Here is a 20,344-nt window from a genome sequence, read left to right as displayed (position 1 = left end):
GCCAGAAATTGGAAGAAACAGCCCCCAAGATGGCAAGCAGTGGTTGACCATTTGCACTACATCAAATCTATGGAAGACTATGTCTTTCGGATGAACAACCAATCTGCTACCTTTAGCCAAATCTGGGAACCCTGGGAGAGGCTCCTCAAATTGGCTACGTAACTGTTCCTTCCCCTAACTGCTGTTGGCCTGGTCTAGCTTGTGACCCCGGTCGTCCTGGGAGATGTGCCCCGCTGTTTCTGAGCTGAGATGCTGAGACATAAAATACTCCCCACCCCTGATGCCTTCCCTTTCCCCCCCCCTCCTTGTGAGGATATAAAGAGTAGATCCTCACACCCCAACTATCATACATGTATACTATGTACACCTACTAGCTGCCACACACGACTGTCAGACATCCTAAGTATGGCATTCATTGCGATACTTTATTTAAAATGTAAAAATTTTAATGTTCCCTTAGAATAACCAAAACATAACAACCGATATGTTCAGACACGCATTGGGAAATGTCTCTATACTATTTATGATTCTTATACTGAATACACTGATCCTCATTGTAAATCATCCCTCCTCTGCTTGACTGCGTGTAACCCCACTTCAACTTGTGTCAAATACTATTTGTGTTGTTTTATGGTTTCTGTAACCTATTTATTAATAAAAATTTACTTTGAAAAAAAAATGAAGCATAGGAGAAATCTATATGTCTTCAATTGGGGGCAACTTCTCCAAGTAAAAAACAAAACACAGATTCTATAATATGCTTTAATGTAGATCATTTTCTGGCCTATAGAAGAGTATTAATAACTGAAGAAGGAATCTTCAGCTATGCTGCTAGATGCAACTTGTATGGTCATGAATGGAGGACTGGACCTTGACTGACAATATCCAGAATCTCTTGAAGAATCCAGGGAGGCTGTACTGCTAACTGATGCAGAAGATGAATCTAAGGTTTTCTTGGACAGTATGACACTATTAGAATAAACAATCCCTTCTCTTCTGATCCAAATTAGGAGCTAAGGAATAAGAACTATTTGAGGGGACACATAGGCAAGATGAAAATTCCATGTCTGGATAAAAGTATCTATTGAGATATGCTTGCTAAATATGTGCCTTACTTTACAATTGAGATTGTTGGCCATGAGAGCCGTTTCTAGAATACCCCATTTCCTGACAATACTTTGGCTTTTTCTGCTTAGGAAATCTGGTGTCTCTTTCTGTGTTCTTGGAAGATAAACCGCAGTGAGGAAGGAAATATTATTAAGAGACTATTGAAAAACTATTGAAAAACTGGTGTCACTTACTGAAGAGCTTTCATTGTTCATCCCTGAAATTTAATGTATGAAACTGTTGTCTAAGTATCTTCACTGGTTGGCCATGAAGTACTACTTTTAACTTCTAGATGTTTATTGGCAGACTGAATTCATTCCAAATCTCTTGAACATAAGACTGCCCACAAATTGCTCCCCAACCTTTGCTGCTGGAATCTGTAGTTACTTCAAAGACTTGGATTGTGACAGCAAAATCCCGAGACTGATTCTGTACTTGCATCTGAAAAGTGATTTGTTACTTTAGAACTTTTGGAAACGGAATCATTTGCTTCAAAGATTTCTTTTCCAATGCATGAGAAAATACATTTTAATAGGCAGAGCTCCCAACGAGCCCACATTTTGGAGCTGAACTTGCAAATTAACATCATGTATTGCCTTGCTGTCAGCACTTTGCATCTCTGAATTTTTTGAAAGAAACAATCTTAACTCCTAAATTTTCTGATGAGGGAGAGAGACCATATCTTTAGTATGTAAAAAAAAACAAAAAAAAAACACTTGTACCATAAATCAATAATAATGTAAAATAAAAAGTAAAAATAATGCGCAAGACACACAAAAAATGTAAATATCAGTGTATTAAAAATACAAATAAAATATTCTATTAAGGGAAAAAGCTTACACCTTAATTTTACGGTAGTCAGGATTTTTTTTTTATGTTCTTATTGGATGTTACATTAATATTCAAAATGGATGCATTATGTTGTGTCATCATTTAGAATTCTTGTGTGACAGTGTTCAGCAAAGTTTAATTTCTTGTACATAGAAAATAAAGGAAAATCTGTTGCATTTACCTTAGAACACTTGACAATCATGTCTTATTGTTTGCTGAATCTTAAAGGGCCATGATACCCAAATCGTGAAACACTTGAAACTGATGCAGCATAGCTGTAAAAAGCGGACTAGAAAATATCACCTGAACATCTCTATGTAAAAAAAGATATTTTACCTCAAAAATTCCTCAGTAGCCACATCCCATTGTAAAGGACTTCTAAGCAGCAAATCTGTATGTCTGTCCCGGGACAGCTAAGGGAGTGAGCTTCGTGCACACTCATCTTATTTCCCTATTTAGTTTAAGGAAGTTTACTATGAAATCTCATGAGATAACATTGAGTTCATGACCTCAGCACTGCTGATGCTTATTGGCTGCTGTTCATTTCTTCTTCTTTTTTTTTGTTTTTTTTACCTGCAACTTTTTACACAGAACTTTCCTCTGCTGAGCTGAGGAAATTGTGAGGTAAAATATCATCTTTTTTTACATAGAGATGCTTAGGTAATATTTTCCTATATGCTTTTTACAGTTATAATGCATCAGTTTCAAGTGATTTAGCATATGAGTATTATGTCCCTTTAAGAAAACATTTCTTGCGTCTATTTTTGCAGGATGAGTTTTTAAAACATAAAGGGACATTAAACCCAAAAAGTTTCTTTCAACATTTAGATAGAGCATGCAAATTTAAACAACTTTCTAATTTATTATATCATTTTTTTTTCTTTGTTCTCTTGCCATCTTTATTTAAAAAGCAGGAATGTGATGCATAGAACAACAATATAAAACAAATATACGAACAGTGCGCCAAAAAATATGTAGAAGTGTGTATATATAATAAATAAATAATTAACTAAACCTAGCAATAAAAACTCCAAGAAAAATCACAGTGAATGACAATGTGAATTAAAGTTCCAAAACCAACTAATAATATCCAGACGGACTCAGTGACTTAGCTGACGGTGGTATATGGATGTTCTCCAATGGTAACAACAGTGTATCAGTTAGATATATTCTCAATAACCGTAAAAGGGTGGCTTGCAACTTCTTGAAGACTTTTGTTGGTGTCCCAAAAGGAAAGAATCTGTAGAAATTTAAAATAAGAAAGAAGGCGCCACCATAGTGCAAGATCAGTGGTATAAACAAGCTTCAAATGCGCAAGTATAGCTGGTACTATGTGATGCATAGAAGCCGGCCCATTTTTGGTTGAGAACCTGGGTTATGCTTGCTTATTGGTGGGTAAATGTAAGCCTCAAATAAGCAAGCGCTATCCATGGTGCTAAACCTAAAATGGGTTGGCTGCTAATATCTTCATTCCTGCTTTTAAAATAAAGATGGCAAGAGAACTAAGAAAATTTGATAATAGGAGTAAAATTAGAAAGTTGCTTAAAATTCCATGATCTATCTGAATCATGAAAGACAAAATTTGGGTTCAGTGTCCCTTTAATCCCTTGAGTGCTAATGACGGCTCAGAGCCGTCACAAATTGTCTCAGTCAGGTGCTAATGACGGCTCAGAGCCGTCACTAGCACTCTCCCACTTTGAGGGAGATCTGGGGGCTTCCATCAGCTCCTACCCCGGCGATCTGCCCAGCATAGTGACAGGCATCGCCGGTGCTTCACATTACACTCAGTGACGTCACGCGCAATGACGTGATGACGTCACTGCGCAACTTTATTGACAACTGACAATTGTCAGTTATAGGGAAATGGGGGCATGCTGCTTAGAAGCCTGTATCTCAGGCATCTAAGCAGCTACAGACCCCCAAGACCACTGGAAAGGTAATCGCCTAATCTTTCCAACGGTATATAGTATGTGGTATTTGAGTAAAAGAAAAAAAAGTTATTAAACAAAATGTTGAAAAAAAGATTAAAAAAAAAAGATGTGGGAGTCTTTAGGGGCTCATAAATAAAAATCAAAACTGCCTAGAGACCCCCAAAATATATTTTCTAAAAATAAACTAATATAAAAAAATAAAAAAAATATTGCTTTATATATTCTAACTAAATGATCACTGTAGTAATCAGTGTAAATGATCACTTAGCTATAAAATGTCACATCCCCTTTTCCAGTATGGCTCCTGATATTATATTTGTAATCCAATGATCACCTAGATCATGTGGTTACAAATTACCAATGGTAGAGGGATGCTTTTTATGAAAAAATATTTTTATTATCAGCCTTTTGGCCTGTGTGTTAAGTGAGTAAGCATCTTCTTTGCTCAGCTCTCCCCATAGTCTAAAATCCTTTCATTTTTGCTGCAAAAAGCTTATTTTTTGCAGTAAAATGTATATCTTTTATTTCTAGCAACATAATTTCTTTGAAAATATCTTTATTTTTAAGAGAATTATGGCTAAGCGTCTGAGTGCTGAGGAAGCAGCTGAGATTCTTATGAACTTAGACTCTGATTCCTTCTCTGATGACACATCTGCTGCAGAAGATTCTGACAGCGACTTTTTCCCTGGGCTGTCATCATATAGTGACAGTTCAAGTAAGACAGATGAACCAACTGAGCCACGGCCAGTCTAGAAACAGTTTCCTGAGGCTTTCAACTGTGTTACTATGAGTGGGAGGGGCCTAATTTAGCTCTTTTTTGCGCAGTAACTTTTACATACTGAGACATCCAGCTTCCTCCAGGAGTCCCCTGAATGCTATAGGACATCTCTAAAGGGCTCTTAGGCTTTCCAAAATAGTTTGTTGGGGAAGGTAGGCCCACAGCAAGGCTGTGGCAGTTTGGTGTGACTGTTAAAAGCCGTCTATCGTTTTTTTTATCCGTTTTTTGAACTAAGGGGTTAATCATCCATTTGCAAGTGGGTGCAATGCTCTGTTAGCCTATTATACACACTGTAAAAATTTCGTTTGATTTACTGCCTTTTTTCACTGTTTTTCAAATTCTGACAATTTGTTTCTCTTAAAGGCACAGTACCATTTCTTATATTTGCTTGTTAACTTGATTTAAAGTGTTTTCCAAGCTTGCTAGTCTGTACAAACATGTCTGACATAGAGGAAACTCCTTGTTCATTATGTTTAAAAGCCATTGTGGAACCCCCTCTTAGAATGTGTACCAAATGTACTGATTTCACTTTAAGCAATAAAGATCATATTCTGTCTTTAAAAAATGTATCACCAGAGGAATCTGACGAGGGGGATGTTATGCCAACTAACTCTCCCCACGTGTCGGATCCTTTGACTCCCGCTCAAGGGACTCCTGCTCAAATGGCGCCAAGTACATCTAGGGCGCCCATAGCGTTTACTTTACAAGACATGGCGGCAGTCATGGATAATACACTGTCAGCGGTATTAGCCAGACTACCTGAATTTAGAGGAAAGCGAGATAGCTCTGGAGTTAGACAAAATACAGAGCATACTGACCTGATTCTGATATCTCTTCATTTAAATTTAAGCTTGAACACCTCCGTGTATTGCTTGGGGAGGTTTTAGCTGCTCTGAATGACTGTGATACAATTGCAGTGCCAGAGAAATTGTGTAGACTGGATAAATACTATGCAGTGCCGGTCTGCACTGATGTTTTTCCAATACCTAAAAGGTTTACAGAAATTATTACTAAGGAATGGGATAGACCAGGTGTGCCGTTCTCTCCCCCCTCCTATCTTTAGAAAAATGTTTCCAATAGACGCCACCACACGGGACTTATGGCAGACAGTTCCTAAAGTGGAGGGAGCAGTTTCTACTCTAGCAAAGCGTACTACTATCCCTGTCGAGGACAGTTGTGCTTTCTTAGATCCAATGGATAAAAAGTTAGAGGGTTACCTTAAGAAAATGTTTATTCAACAAGGTTTTATCCTACAGCCCCTTGCATGCATTGCTCCTGTCACTGCTGCTGCGGCGTTCTGGTTTGAGTCTCTGGAAGAGGCTTTACAGGTAGCGACTCCATTGGATGACATACTTGACAAGCTTAGAGCACTTAAGCTAGCCAATTCTTTTGTTTCTGATGCCATTGTTCATTTGACTAAACTAACGGCTAAGAATTCTGGTTTTGCTATCCAGGCGCGCAGAGCGCTATGGCTTAAATCATGGTCAGCTGACGTTACTTCAAAATCTAAGCTGCTTAACATTCCCTTCAAGGGGCAGACCCTATTCGGGCCTGGTTTGAAGGAGATTATTGCTGATATCACTGGAGGAAAAGGTCATGCCCTTCCTCAAGATAGGTCCAAATGTGCCTTTCGAAACTTCAAGGCAAGTGCAACATCAACTTCCTCTAATGCAAAACAAGAGGGAACTTTTGCTCAGTCCAAGACGGTCTGGAGACCTAACCAGACCTGGAACAAGGGTAAGCAGGCCAAAAAGCCTGCTGCTGCCTCTAAGACAGCATGAAGGAACGGCCCCCTATACGGTAACGGATCTAGTAGGGGGCAGACTTTCGCTCTTCGCCCAGGTGTGGGCAAGAGATGTCCAGGATCCCTGGGCGTTGGAAATTATATCCCAGGGATATCTTCTGGACTTCAAGGCTTCCCCCCCAAAAGGGAGATTTCACCTTTCACAATTATCTGCAAACCAGATAAAGAGAGAGGCATTCTTACACTGTGTACAAGACCTCCTAGTTATGGGAGTGATCCATCCAGTTCCAAAGGAGAAACAGGGACAGGGATTTTACTCAAATCTGTTTGTAGTTCCCAAAAAAAGAGGGAACCTTCAGACCAATTTTGGATCTAAAGATCTTAAACAAATTCCTCAGAGTTCCATCATTCAAGATGGAGACTATTCGTACCATCCTACCTATGATCCAGGAGGGTCAATACATGACTACAGTGGATCTAAAGGATGCTTATCTTCACATTCCGATACAAAGATCATCATCGGTTTCTCAGGTTTGCCTTCCTAGACAGGCATTACCAGTTTGTAGCTCTTCCCTTTTGGGTTAGCTACAGCCCCAAGAATTTTTACGAAGGTTCTGGGGTCGCTTCTGGTGGTCCTAAGGCCGCGTTGCATAGCAGTGGCCCCTTGTTTAGACGACATCCTGATTCAGGCGTCAAACTTCCAAATTGCCAAGTCTCATACGGACATAGTGTTGGCATTTCTGAGGTCGCATGGGTGGAAGGTGAACAAGGAAAAGAGTTCTCTATCTCCCCTCACAAGAGTTTCCTTCCTAGGGACTCTGATAGATTCTGTAGAAATGAAAATTTACCTGACGGAGTCCAGGTTATCAAAACGTCTAAATTCCTGCAGTGTTCTTTATTCCATTCCTCGCCCTTCAGTGGCTCAGTGCATGGAAGTAATCGGCTTAATGGTAGTGGCAATGGACATAGTGCCGTTTGCACGCCTACATCTCAGACCGCTGCAACTCTGCATGCTCAGTCAGTGGAATGGGGATTACACAGATTTGTCCCCTCTACTAAATCTGGATCAAGAGACCAGGGATTCTCTTCTCTGGTGGCTATCTCGGGTCCATCTGTCCAAAGGTATGACCTTTCGCAGGCCAGATTGGACAATTGTAACGACAGATGCCAGCCTTCAAGGTTGGGGTACAGTCTGGAACTCCCTGAAGGCTCAGGGATCGTGGACTCAGGAGGAGTCACTCCTTCCAATAAACATTCTGGAACTAAGAGCGATATTCAGTGCTCTTCAGGCTTGGCCTCAGCTAGCGACAATGAGGTTCATCAGATTTCAGTCGGACAACATCACGACTGTGGCTTACATCAACCATCAAGGGGGAACAAGGAGTTCCCTAGTGATGTTAGAAGTCTCAAAAATAATTAGCTGGGCAGAGATTCACTCTTGCCACCTATCAGCTATCCATATCCCAGGTGTAGAGAACTGGGAGGCGGATTTTCTAAGTCGACAGACTTTTCATCCGGGGGAGTGGGAACTCCATCCGGAGGTGTTTGCACAATTGGTTCATCGTTGGGGCAAACCAGAACTGGATCTCATGGCGTCTCGCCAGAACGCCAAGCTTCCTTGTTACGGATCCAGGTCCAGGGACCCCAAGGCAACGCTGATAGATGCTCTAGCAGCGCCTTGGTCCTTCAACCTGGCTTATGTGTTTCCACCGTTTCCTCTGCTCCCTCGTCTGATTGCCAAAATCAAGCAGGAGAGAGCATCTGTGATCTTGATAGCGCCTGCGTGGCCACGCAGGACTTGGTATGCAGATCTAGTGGACATGTCATCTTTTCCACCATGGACTCTGCCGCTGAGACAGGACCTTCTACATCAAGGTCCTTTCAACCATCCAAATCTAATTTCTCTGAGGCTGACTGCCTGGAGATTGAACGCTTGATTTTATCAAAGCGTGGTTTCTCCGAGTCAGTCATTGATACCTTAATTCAGGCATGAAAGCCTGTCACCAGGAAAATCTATCATGGCGTAAATATCTTTATTGGTGTGAATCCAAGGACTACTCATGGAGTAAGGTCAGGATTCCCAGGATATTATCTTTTCTCCAAGAAGGATTGGAGAAAGGATTGTCAGCTAGTTCCTTTAAAGGGACAGATTTCTGCGCTATCTATTCTTTTGCACAAGCGTCTGGCGGATGTCCCAGACGTTCAGGCATTTTGTCAGGCTTTAGTTAGAATCAAGCCTGTGTTTAAACCTGTTGCTCCACCTTGGAGCTTAAATTTGGTTCTTCAGGGGGTTCCTTTGAACCTCTTCATTCCATAGATATCAAACTTTTATCTTGGAAAGTTCTTTTTTTGGTAGCTATTTCCTCGGCTCGTAGAGTTTCCGAGTTATCTGCCTTACAATGTGATTCTCCTTATCTGATCTTCCATGCAGATAAGGTAGTTCTGCGTACCAAACCTGGGTTTTTACCTAAGGTGGTATCTAATAATAATATCAATCAAGAGATTGTTGTTCCGTCTTTGTGTCCTAATCCTTCTTCAAAGAAGGAACGTCTATTACACAATCTGGACGTGGTTCGTGCTTTAAAGTTTTACTTACAAGCTACTAAAGATTTTCATCAAACATCTGCTTTGTTTGTTGTCTACTCTGGACAGAGGAGAGGTCAAAAGGCTTCGGCAACCTCTCTTTCTTTTTGGCTAAGAAGCATAATCCGCTTAGCCTATGAGACTGCTGGCCAGCAGCCTCCAGAAAGGATTACAGCTCATTCTACTAGAGCTGTGGCTTCCACATGGGCCTTTAAAAATGAGGCTTCTGTTGAACAGATTTGCAAGGCGGCGACTTGGTCTTCGCTTCATACTTTTTCAAAATTCTACAAATTTGATACTTTTGCTTCTTCGGAGGCTATTTTGGGAGACAGGTTTTACAGGCAGTGGTACCTTCCGTTTAAGTGCCTGCCTTGTCCCTCCCTTCATCCGTGTACTTTAGCTTTGGTATTGGTATCCCACAAGTAGTGGATGATCCGTGGACTGGATACACCTTACAAGAGAAAACATAATTTATGCTTACCTGATAAATTTATTTCTCTTGTGGTGTATCCAGTCCACGGCCCGCCCTGTCATTTTAAGGCAGATATTTTTTAATTTTAAACTACAGTCACCACTGCACCCTATGGTTTCTCCTTTCTCTGTTTGTTTTCGGTCGAATGACTGGATATGGCAGTTAGGGGAGGAGCTATATAGACAGCTCTGCTGTGGGTGTCCTCTTGCAACTTCCTGTTGGGAATGAGAATATCCCACAAGTAATGGATGATCCGTGGACTGGATACACCACAAGAGAAATAAATTTATCAGGTAAGCATAAATTATGTTTTTACAAGTGTGATATTCGCTTATTTGTTGCACACTTCAGATATGTGATACAAATACAAATAAGACCTCATTTGATGCAGCTGGGGGTGTAGTTTCTAAAAATATATAGTTTTATTGTCATATATTAATTTCCCAGGCAGCTAAAGCTGTTTAGTTGCTGGCAACAATACATTAAATTTAAAGATGCTTTTAGTTAAGGTCTATCAATTTGACACGTTGGCAATAAAACAGTAGAAAAACACAGTAAAATGTTCTCAATTTCTGCTTATTTTAGACAGGTTACCTACTGCAAATATTTAGCAACACAGATTTTGATGATAGAGTTTAGAAAAATAAAATTACAAACTATTTTTTATTGATTGTGGAGTACAAAAATACTTTTTTCATATTTTATGCTTTATTTTTAAAACCTGTTGAGACATACACATATAATAATGGTATATTTGGAATCTTCTAGGTCTGCTGAAAAAAACAATATATAGTTTGTATAGTTTATTCACACAAACTTTACTTCTAAAAGAGTGTTTAAACGCGAACTGCAACAAAAAGCTCAAAACTAGCTTAGCACCCAGGTGGGAAATGGCTTAGCAGCCAAAGGGTTATAGCTCAAAGTTCAGTATCCTTATTTTGTTCTTCATAAGCACAAGGTGATTGTGTTATGCACTGTTCCAGAATTGTTACCCAGATTGTCTAACTTTAAAGTTGTAAAGGAGGTTGTTTTAGCCTTTAACTGGCAAAGAAGACCAGCAGTGGTAAACTTTTGTGCAGATTGTTTTGTCAACATAACAGAATAAACATCTGAAAACATGTAAAGGAATGGAAAACAATAAATCTATTTGTTATTCCACAAGGCCGTAAAGGTCTATCACCTGTAAGACTACAGTTTCAAATGTATTGGCAAAATGTATCTGATAAAAGGAATTCTGATTCCAGAGGACTTGGGGCTCAATGGGCAGTGAAAGCATATTCTTCACAATCTGATATATTTTTTATTTTTCCAGGCAGCATGGAAGACTGCTAACGCTATTCTATATCACTACTAGTTGTATAATATTTGTCTTACAGTATATTATTTTAATGTTTTTCCCGTCCTATATTTGCATTGCTTTGTACTCATATTACTTGGTATTTATCTAGGTGATCCAAGAGAATTATAAATTGCATTCAAAATACAGAAACATTCTAGCTAAAACTAACCAGGATCCCTTACCCAGTGTTTCATCCTGTTATTTGCCAGGAATGAGGAGATAATTTTGGGGGGGAGTGGTCTGTTTCTGCATATCCCCCCCCCCCCCCCAGGGGATAATGACGTCTCCAATGGTAAGATATATGAATCAAGATATAGAAACTTCTGTATTTTGAAATTAATTTCTTATTCTCCTCAGTAACTTTACTACTCAGTGAGGAAATAACCATACTTTTTTTTATATAAATACATTTTAGTTCCATTTTTACAAAAAGGAAACAGTGCGTAAAAATGTTTGATACAAATCACTGACCAAACACAAAGGTATCCACACTGATAAATAGTCTCTGTTGACACAGCCAGACAAAATCAGAGCAGAAACATTGAGACACACATTCAAGGAAACAGACAGACATGGAAAGAGAGGCTGAAAAAGATAGTGATCTGATTAATATACCATATATTACAAGTCAAAGCATAATTCAGATTCAATGCAGATAACTGTATTATAGGCTATAATGCCAGCATTGGTTGCTGGTTATTTTCTCAGTTTAGTTTTTTTTTAAAGTTTTAAACATGGTTCTTAATATGCTTTTGTTCTAAAAATAAAACCAGCAGACCTGTTCCCAAAATTTCTTTGTGTTCTCTCTATCACATTTTTGTATATTTGACATAAAATGCTTTCATTGGGTAATCCATGAAATCTTGGTGGGAATTATAGATGCTAATGCTATTCTTCTATTTATTTATTTTTGATACAGGACTAAAAATATTGATAACAAAATATGAGTCTCCAAGACCTGAAGATGTTGCAGTCCTTAAAATGAAGTTGGAAAAATGCCATAGTAGTGAATTTTCATTGAGTGTACATTTGTGAGTATCTAGTTGGCTTTGTATTCATCTTACATTTGTATGGGGTTGACATGCTATTAAATAAGATCCAAAAATCATGCAAAATTTAATTTTTGATAGTTTTGAATGGCCTCTATTAAGTAGTCTGCATGTAAAGCACAAGGGGAAGCCATAAGATTTGTACAAAGTATAGTTCCAAAGGTCAGCAGCAAGATCATCAGTCTTGAACAAGCGACTTACCAAAGAGACAGGCAAGATGCCAAGTCTGGGAAAAACAAGCCAGGGTCAAAACAATATAGGGGGGTAAAGAACCCCAGGATCATTTCAGACAAATAACCAATTATTAAATAGCTATTTCCGGCACCCCTTAAAACTTCTCACGCCACTGCCGCAAAGTCATTTCTGATTTCAGTGTCACAAATAGCGCTATCTTCCATGCATGCGCTGTTAGGCACTACTGCAGCTGAGCCCATCTCATAGCGTGCCATGTCCCCAGCCCTGTCAGACAGCTCCTCCAAACATAATACTGACCTAAAGGTCCCAATAGTGCTACCAACAGCACCCTTAGTTTATCATGTTGTGGTGTTTCTTTGTTTTTTTAGCATTTTCTTTCTATAATATTTATTTTTATTTCAATTAATAGACGGAAGAGAAAAGGTTATGAGGATGATGACTATATATCTAAAAAACCTAAAATGGAAGAGGTCAGTAAATGTGTTTCTTTAATAAAAGTTGTGAATATGCCTTTAAAAACTTCGACATTCTCCTTTTAATCCTAAATTGTTTGTTTGTTTTTTTTTGGGGGGGTTATATGAGCAGCTTATCAAAGATTGGTCAAATTAATGGTAGAGTACAAATAATTCTGTGTCATTCAGACAAGTAAGGGGATAGTCTACACCAGAATTTTTATTTTTTTTAAATGATGAATAATCCCTTTTATTACCTATTCCCCAGTTTTGCATAACTAACACAGTTATATTAATACACCTTTTTGTGATTACCTCTGTGATTACCTTATTTCAGTCCCAGAGGGCTGATACAAGGGGCAGTTTGCAATCAATGCTGGCTCCTAGGTAACTCCACGTGCGTGAGCACAATATTATCTATATGACACACCTGAACTAATGCCCTGTAGTGTTAAAAAACTGTCAAAATGCATTCAGATAAGAGGCAGCCTTCAATGTCAGACATTAGCTTATGAGCCTTCCTAGGTTTAGCTTTCAACTAAGAATGCCAAGTTAACAAAGCAAAATTGGTGATGAAAGTAAATTGGAAAGCTTTTGTAAAATTTACATTTTATAATATATATATATATATATATATATATATTATTTGCAATTGAATGCTTGTGTTATTTAATAAAGAATTTCAAGTCAGTGTCCTGCTTTAATCAATTAGTCATAAAATTACAGGATCTATCAACCCTACTCTACTGTGTATTTAATCCCCACAAAGAGGTTAAACAGACATTAGAAGTGCCACTCGTGATCTGCAGTGCAATGTGTGTCCCAAGTGGAACCTGCCTCTGATCCAATCAGCAGCTGTTGTCACATGACTCAGATGTGGAACAAGTGCTGCTGATTGGATCAGCGTCTGGTTTACAGGGTTTAAACAAACAGTAGAGAGCAGGGTTAAAAGTCATAATTATATGCTCTAGATTAGAACATGTAATTTTTAGACTATTATGGCCCTTTAATTTCAGTAAGTCTAAAATATTTGTTTTTATTTTTAGGATGAATGGACTGATGAAGATTTGATTTGATTCTCTATAACTGACTCAAAGTTCAATTCCAGCATATTATCAAGATAAACTTCTACTTATAAGACTTTAGAATATAAATAAAAATGTTGCTTTTTGTCTGTGAAATATTTTAAAAAGTTGAGGAATGTGTAATATATGTACTGTACATAGTTTGTAACGTGACATACAACTATTTATTGCCACACGATTTTCTAAAGATGTAAAGGGGCATTAAAACGAATTATAAAATTTCTCTTGTAAACAATTATTTTAATTAGAGCCAGGTGCTGCTAATCAAATGCCCTTGATTAATTGATCATCAGCAAATGTGACCACCTCTATAAAAGCCGAAGTTTTAGCAGTTTGCTGGTCTGGAGCATTCAGGTGTGTGTTAACACAATGCCAAGGAGACATCAGCAATGATCTTAGAGAAGCAATTGTTGTTGCCCATCAATCTAGGAAGGGTTATAAGGCCATTTCCAAACAATTTAAAGTCCATCATTCTACAGTGATAAAGATTATTCACAAGTGGAAAACATTCAAGACCGTTGCCAATCTTCCCAGGAGTGGACATCCCAGCAAATTCACGCCAAGATCAGACTGTGCAATGCTCAGAGAAATTGCAAAAAACCCAAGAGTTAGATCTCAGACAATACAGGCCTCAGCATGTTAAAGTTCATGACCGTACAACTAGAAACAGACTGAAAAAATTATGGTTTGCATGGAAGGGTTGCCAGGAGAAAGCCTCTTCTCTCTAAAAAGAACATGACAGCACGGCTTAGGTTTGCAAGGTTGCATCTGAACAAACCACAAGTGGAGATGTTTGGCCATAATGCACAGCGCCACATTTGGTGAAAACCAAACACCCCATATCAGCACAAACACCTCATACCAACTGTCAAGCACAGTGGTGGATGGGTGATGATTTGGGGTTGTTTCGCAGCCACAGGACCTGAGCACCTTGCAGTCATTGAGTAGACTATGAACTCCTGTATACCAAAATGTTCTAGAGTCAAACGTTAGGCCATCTGTTCAACAGCTAAAGCTTGGACAAAATAGGGTCATGCAACAGGACAATGATCCCAAACACACCAGCAAAACTACAACAGAATGGTTGAAAAAGAACAGAATCAGTGTGTTGCAATGGCCCAGTCAAAGTCCAGACCTGAAACCGATTTGAAATGCTGTGGCGGGACCTTTAAGAGAGCTGTGCATAAACTAATGCCTGCAAGCCTCAATGAACTAAAGCAACATTGCAAAGAAGAGTGGGTGAAAATTCCTCCATAACGATATGAAAGACTAATATTCATTCCGAAAACGAATACTTTGTTATTGCTGCTAAAGATGGTTCTACAAGCTATTGAATCATAAGGTGTACTTTGTTTTTCAAACATGGCTTCTCTATTTTGGCTTTATTTTTGTTATCCCCTTAATGACCAAGGACGTCCCAGGCACGTCCTACAAAAGATGATCATTAACAACCAAGGACCTGATATGTCCTCTGGGGTTTCAAGCTCTGGAAGCGATGGTGATCGCTTTCATGGCATTGCAGCGATGCCTCAATATTGAGGCATCGTGCAATACCCTTTTTTTTTTTTTTTTTATCTTTTATTGAGGTTATGCACAATGATAAGATGAGAACATACAGTAAATGTCACATGACATAAATGACATAGTTTTTCATAAGTTACATTACAATGGTAAAGCTGGAAAACACAATGAATGGCAAGTTATGAGCTTTTGAAGCCTGCATTTTATAGTTTTAAAAGCTTCCATGGACGACTAATGGGCTGGCCAACACAGGACCCTGTGATAAAGGAAACACTGGTGGAGTATGTTAGTCGTATTAATAACCCCAGAGGGTCTAATGACACATAATCAATTTGACATTAAATAATAATCTAAAACCGTTTCTGCAAATGTCTTCATTGTACTATTAGTGAGCCTCACCAGGAATTTTAAAAGCATCCTGTAAAGAAAGACATTAGGAAGTTGCAGCTTTCCTCAAGTAACAGTTATATAGGTTAGGTTGCCAAAGGGTGTAATATGTCGGAACTAAGTATCTCTGCTTAAATGGACACTGAGCCCAAATTTTTTCTTTCGTGATTCAGATAGAGCATGCACTTTTAAGCAACTTTTTAATTTACACCTATTATAAATTTTTCTTCGTTTTCTTGCTTTATTTGAAAAGGAAGGCATCTAAGCTATTTTATTTGTTCAGAACCATGAAAGCACTTGTTTATTGGTGGGTGAATTTATCCATCAATCAGCAAGAAAAACCCAGTTTGTTCACCAAAAATGGTCCGGAATCTAAACTTTCTTGCATTTCAAATAAAGATACCAAGAGAATGAAGACAATTTTGATAATAGGAGTCAATTAGAAAGTTGCTTAAAATTGCATGCTCTATCTGAATTACAAAAGAAAAAAAAAATTGGGTTCAGTGTCCCTTTAACTCTTCTATATGTTATCCACCATGTATGCCTTCAACCAACTATTTTTTTTTATCATGCATGTAAAACATGCAGTGTAATAATGGAGGTATACAATAGATGTGTAAAACCCCGCTTTAGTGGTAGAAACATAACCTATTCTCTTAGATGTATGTTATGTAACGTATATATATTAAGACCCATTGAGCCTTGGTAAGAAGCCTCTGCATAAGACGCACATTATTTGTGCACACATATTGACCCCCCCATAACTGTACACATGCATATACGTATATACACATAGGCATCTAAAGAGTACAACCCCTAAGAGGTCGGTGTTTAGTATATCTAATGTATATATGGGCTGTTAACAGTGGGTAATTATATCTATGGTGCCCAAGTATATATCAAAAAGTATTATATTGCTAGGGGGAGGAAACCAACTGGATTTAGTGTATCACATATAGGTTATAAGGAAAAGAATCCCCATCTGTTGGCGTACTTATGTAAGTAAATAAACAATATAATTCAAACAATCATATCTTTGTGTCTGAAAAGCAGCGGAGACTTACATCTAAGCTCACTATCCTAACTAACAATATTATCTTAATGTAGGGATTAATGGTCATAACATAAGGGTATATTTGTTGAGCTCTAATACACATAATAAGATTCCCCAGTTCTCAGACTATCAGTCTTCATTTGAAAATCTACATATGTGGACCGGTATGTTAGGATAAACAATCATTCAGCTGAGGGTTGATTTAAAGAGTAAATACATCTAACATTTCATTTTCTGCATAAGCATATATGGGATCAGAGTAGCTCAGAATTCCATTTGTGTAGTGATCTATCAGTTAGACAATCCTTTGGAACAGAGGATATTCAAAGTAACTGTATTTAGCAAGGTGTATATCATAAGGGAGATTATGCCTTACTTTGTGGAAAGAAATATCACCATTCTGGCTACAGAACTTGCTACTAATCTATGATGAGTAGGGGTATAAAATACATATACTATCCAAACGTGAGCGTAGAGCATGAATACAAATTGACCCAGCTCCAGCCTTGTGAAGTACAAAACACTTATGAGTAGCAAACAGTGCTGATATAACTATAATAAGATTGCCTTAAGTGGGGTGAGACAAATGAAATAAATAAATAAAGATACGCAAGGTAAGACCACCAAAACTATGGCCTAAGAAGTTACACCTTATATAAATTATTCCCACATTAAACATTTTAGGATGTATTTGCAACATGTGCAACCTAAAGTTAAACATTTTTGATGCACTTAGACATATATAATATAACAAAGACCCTTAGCTGTAAATAAATAACTGAGATTAAAGTGACTGTCCCACACTGGCTAGGGAGACTAATGCATCTGACATTGCTGCCATCATAAATAGTTCCCAGTGTTAGTAGGTACCTGCAGCCTATATACTTATTCCATGAAAGTTTTGAACGTGTTTGATAATAGGAACATATAACCTGAATCAGGTCAATAGGTATTCAAGTAGTGTTCAGAGTATATAACATCTCAATATAGTTTACAAATAACAAATGCAAACATAAACTTATCAACCAATACCAAATCTTTTTGTGTCCATAATTCTTGGGGTAATCTGTACAGCACATCTCCATTGTGGTATAATAGCTGTTAGAATGTTAACGGGGTTTCCATATGTAATACCTCGTTTCAAAATACCTTTAATGGAAAGCGATGCATAAAAGAAAATTACTCCACGTCTCCAAATCAGACTCATGTCCAGACCTGAAGGTTTCTATGGGGTTACTTGCGATATCGCCAGAAGTGAGATGCCGATTCATAATTGATCCGCCAGTAGTGAGAATGCATTTTGTATCTACAGGAAGATGCATTCCACCCTCAAGGCTGGTGTCTCCCATAACATAGGACACATCCCCGGCTGTAAGGTTAGGTTGTGTAGTCCCCTTTAAGTATTCTCCATATTCAGGGGTGGTCACTTGGAGCTGGGCTGGGTGAACATGGCATACAGACGAGGCCATAGATGGTGTGTCTTACTGTGTGCGGGAAATGCCAGAGCGCAATGCCTCCTCAGCTTCTAACTCGGCTGTCATAGTCGGCAAAAATGTGATGATCGGCCTATCTTGCTCAGTGCAGGTCTGCTTGAGGGAATCTCTGGATTTTCCTGAGTTTTGAGTGCTGGTGTAACGTAGTTCCCACCACGCTGTGCAGGGTCAGTATTCTTGGCATTCTGTTTTGGCTGCGTTGTTAGGGAAGATAAAAGTAGTATTAGGTCCTCTTTCAGGCTATGAAAGTGCCTCTCCAAGAGTTGTTGGCTGCGTTGTAACCAAGCTTTTAGAGCCTCCATACCAGCAGTGCCGTTTGAGTGTAGGTACTTTCTGGCAACTCCACGTGGTGTAACTGAAGAGGGTATGTCGATGATGTGTTCCCAAAAATGATGTGTCTGTTTTTTTAGCGTATGATAGATGTTTGCATTCTGTTGTAGTGTAGCAGAAGTTTGAGCTCTCTGTGTATAAATTAAGCCATATATTTATATCTGAGAGCCCGGAGCTTCACAGAAACACATCTGGCTGCCTTAGTAGTTTGCTCCGCCCCCGCAAAACCCTTTTTTAAGCAAACCGATGCAGAGAGGGCCACCCTGTGGACCTCTCTGCATCGGCCAGTGATGATGCCGATCGTTGGTGGCGTGTGAGGGAGGCGGTGAGCGGCCCATCGCTGGATAAGTTCCGGCGAGCAGGGATCCAGTTCCTGTAGTGTGCGCGCACTATTGAATTCTGTCATTACTGTCTATGGAAATATGGAAAGGAGGGAGAGGAAGGGGGGAGAATAAGGACTAATTAGTGTTTGGAAAGGGATCTAGGATTGGGTAGGGTATTGAGGGGGGCAGCTACACTACAGAAAATGGGGTCTTTTTATTTTTTAAAAATAAAGCACATTTCTAGCAAACTGGGTACTGGCAGACAGCTGCCAGTACCCAAGATGGTGGGAAATAGGGAAGGAGGGTTAGAGAGCTGTTTTGGAGGGGATCAGGGAGGTTGGGGGCTAAGGGGGGATCTAACACTGCAGACGAAATATAAAAAATAATAATAAATTAAAATAAATAAATGCTTTATTTTAGTACTTGCAGACTTTCTGCCAGTACTTAATGGGACACTGAAGTGAAAAAAAAATTGCATTAATCAAATAAATGCGGCTAAACAGTACAAATATGTACTTTTTAGCTGCAATGGTTAATTGAAAATGTATCATTTTCCAAACCCCCTCAGGGGGTACTGGTTCCAGGAGTCCTATCCCAGTTGAATATGGTGGCATATAGTTGTGATGCGCCTCCGCAAGCATCAGCTACGTCAATGAAAACTTCAGTCACTGATTCTCTCGATTGAAAGAAGAGTGTGAGAGGGAGCTGCGCTGTCAAGGTACAGGTCGAAAAATTTGAATATTGTGCAAAAGTTCATTTATTTCACTAATGCAACTTAAAAGGTGAAACTAATATATGAGATAGACTCATTACATGCAAAGCAAGATAGTTCAAGCCGTGATTTGTCATAATTGTGATGATTATGGCTTACAGCTCATGAAAACCCCAAATCCACAATCTCAGAAAATTAGATTATTACATGCAATCAATAAAACAAGGATTGTACATAGAACTTTATCGGACCTCTGAAAAGTATAAGCATGCATACTGTATGTACTCAGTACTTGGTTTGGGCCCCTTTTGCAGCAATTACTGCCTCAATGCGGCGTGGCATGGAAGCTATCAGCCTGTGGCATTGCTGAGGTGCTATGGAAGACCAGGATGCTTTAATAGCGGCCTTCAGCTCTTCTGCATTGTTTGGTTTCATGTCTCTCATCTTTCTCTTAGCAATGCCCCATAGATTCTATATGGGGTTTAGGTCAGGCGAGTTTGCTGGCCAAACAAGCACAGTAATCCCACGGTCATTGAACCAGGTTTTGGTGCTTTTGGCAGTGTGGGCAGGTGCCAAGTCCTGCTGGAAAATGAAGTCAGCATCCCCATAGAGCTCGCCTGCGGAAGGAATCATGAAGTGCTCCAAAATCTCCTGGTAGACGGCTGCGTTGACCCTGGACTTAATGAAGCACAGTGGACCAACACCAGCAGATGACATGGCTCCCCAAATCAACACAGACTGTGGAAAATTCACACTGGACTTCAAGCATCTTGCAGTGTGTGCCTCTCCATTCTTCCTCCATACCCTGGGTCCTTGGTTTCCAAATGAGATGCAAAATTTGCTCTAATCAGAAAAGAGGACTTTGGACCACTGAGTAACAGACCAGGCCTGTTTTTCTTTAGCCCAGGTAAGATACTTCTGACGTTGTTTGTTGTTCAGGAGTGGCTTGACAAGAGGA

General features: G+C 39.1%; 1 protein-coding gene across 1 annotated transcript in view; it reads left to right on the top strand.

Moving 5' to 3' along the window:
* The window catches only part of CCNH (cyclin H), a 67,674-nt gene extending 53,889 nt beyond the window's left edge, over window positions 1-13,785 (top strand). Inside the window, exons 8-10 of the mRNA XM_053701477.1 lie at window positions 11,705-11,816; window positions 12,439-12,499; window positions 13,528-13,785. Of these exons, the coding sequence (XP_053557452.1) occupies window positions 11,705-11,816; window positions 12,439-12,499; window positions 13,528-13,557 (203 nt within the window). The 3' untranslated portion in view covers window positions 13,558-13,785. The remainder of the gene's footprint in view (window positions 1-11,704; window positions 11,817-12,438; window positions 12,500-13,527) is intronic.
* Window positions 13,786-20,344: the final 6,559 nt, after the last annotated feature.

Source organism: Bombina bombina, chromosome 2 (genome assembly GCF_027579735.1).
Source record: "Bombina bombina isolate aBomBom1 chromosome 2, aBomBom1.pri, whole genome shotgun sequence".
Taxonomy (NCBI): Eukaryota; Metazoa; Chordata; class Amphibia; order Anura; family Bombinatoridae; genus Bombina; species Bombina bombina.
The sequence above is the reverse complement of the archived record's forward strand: the minus strand, read 5'-3'. Positions and strand labels throughout refer to the sequence as shown.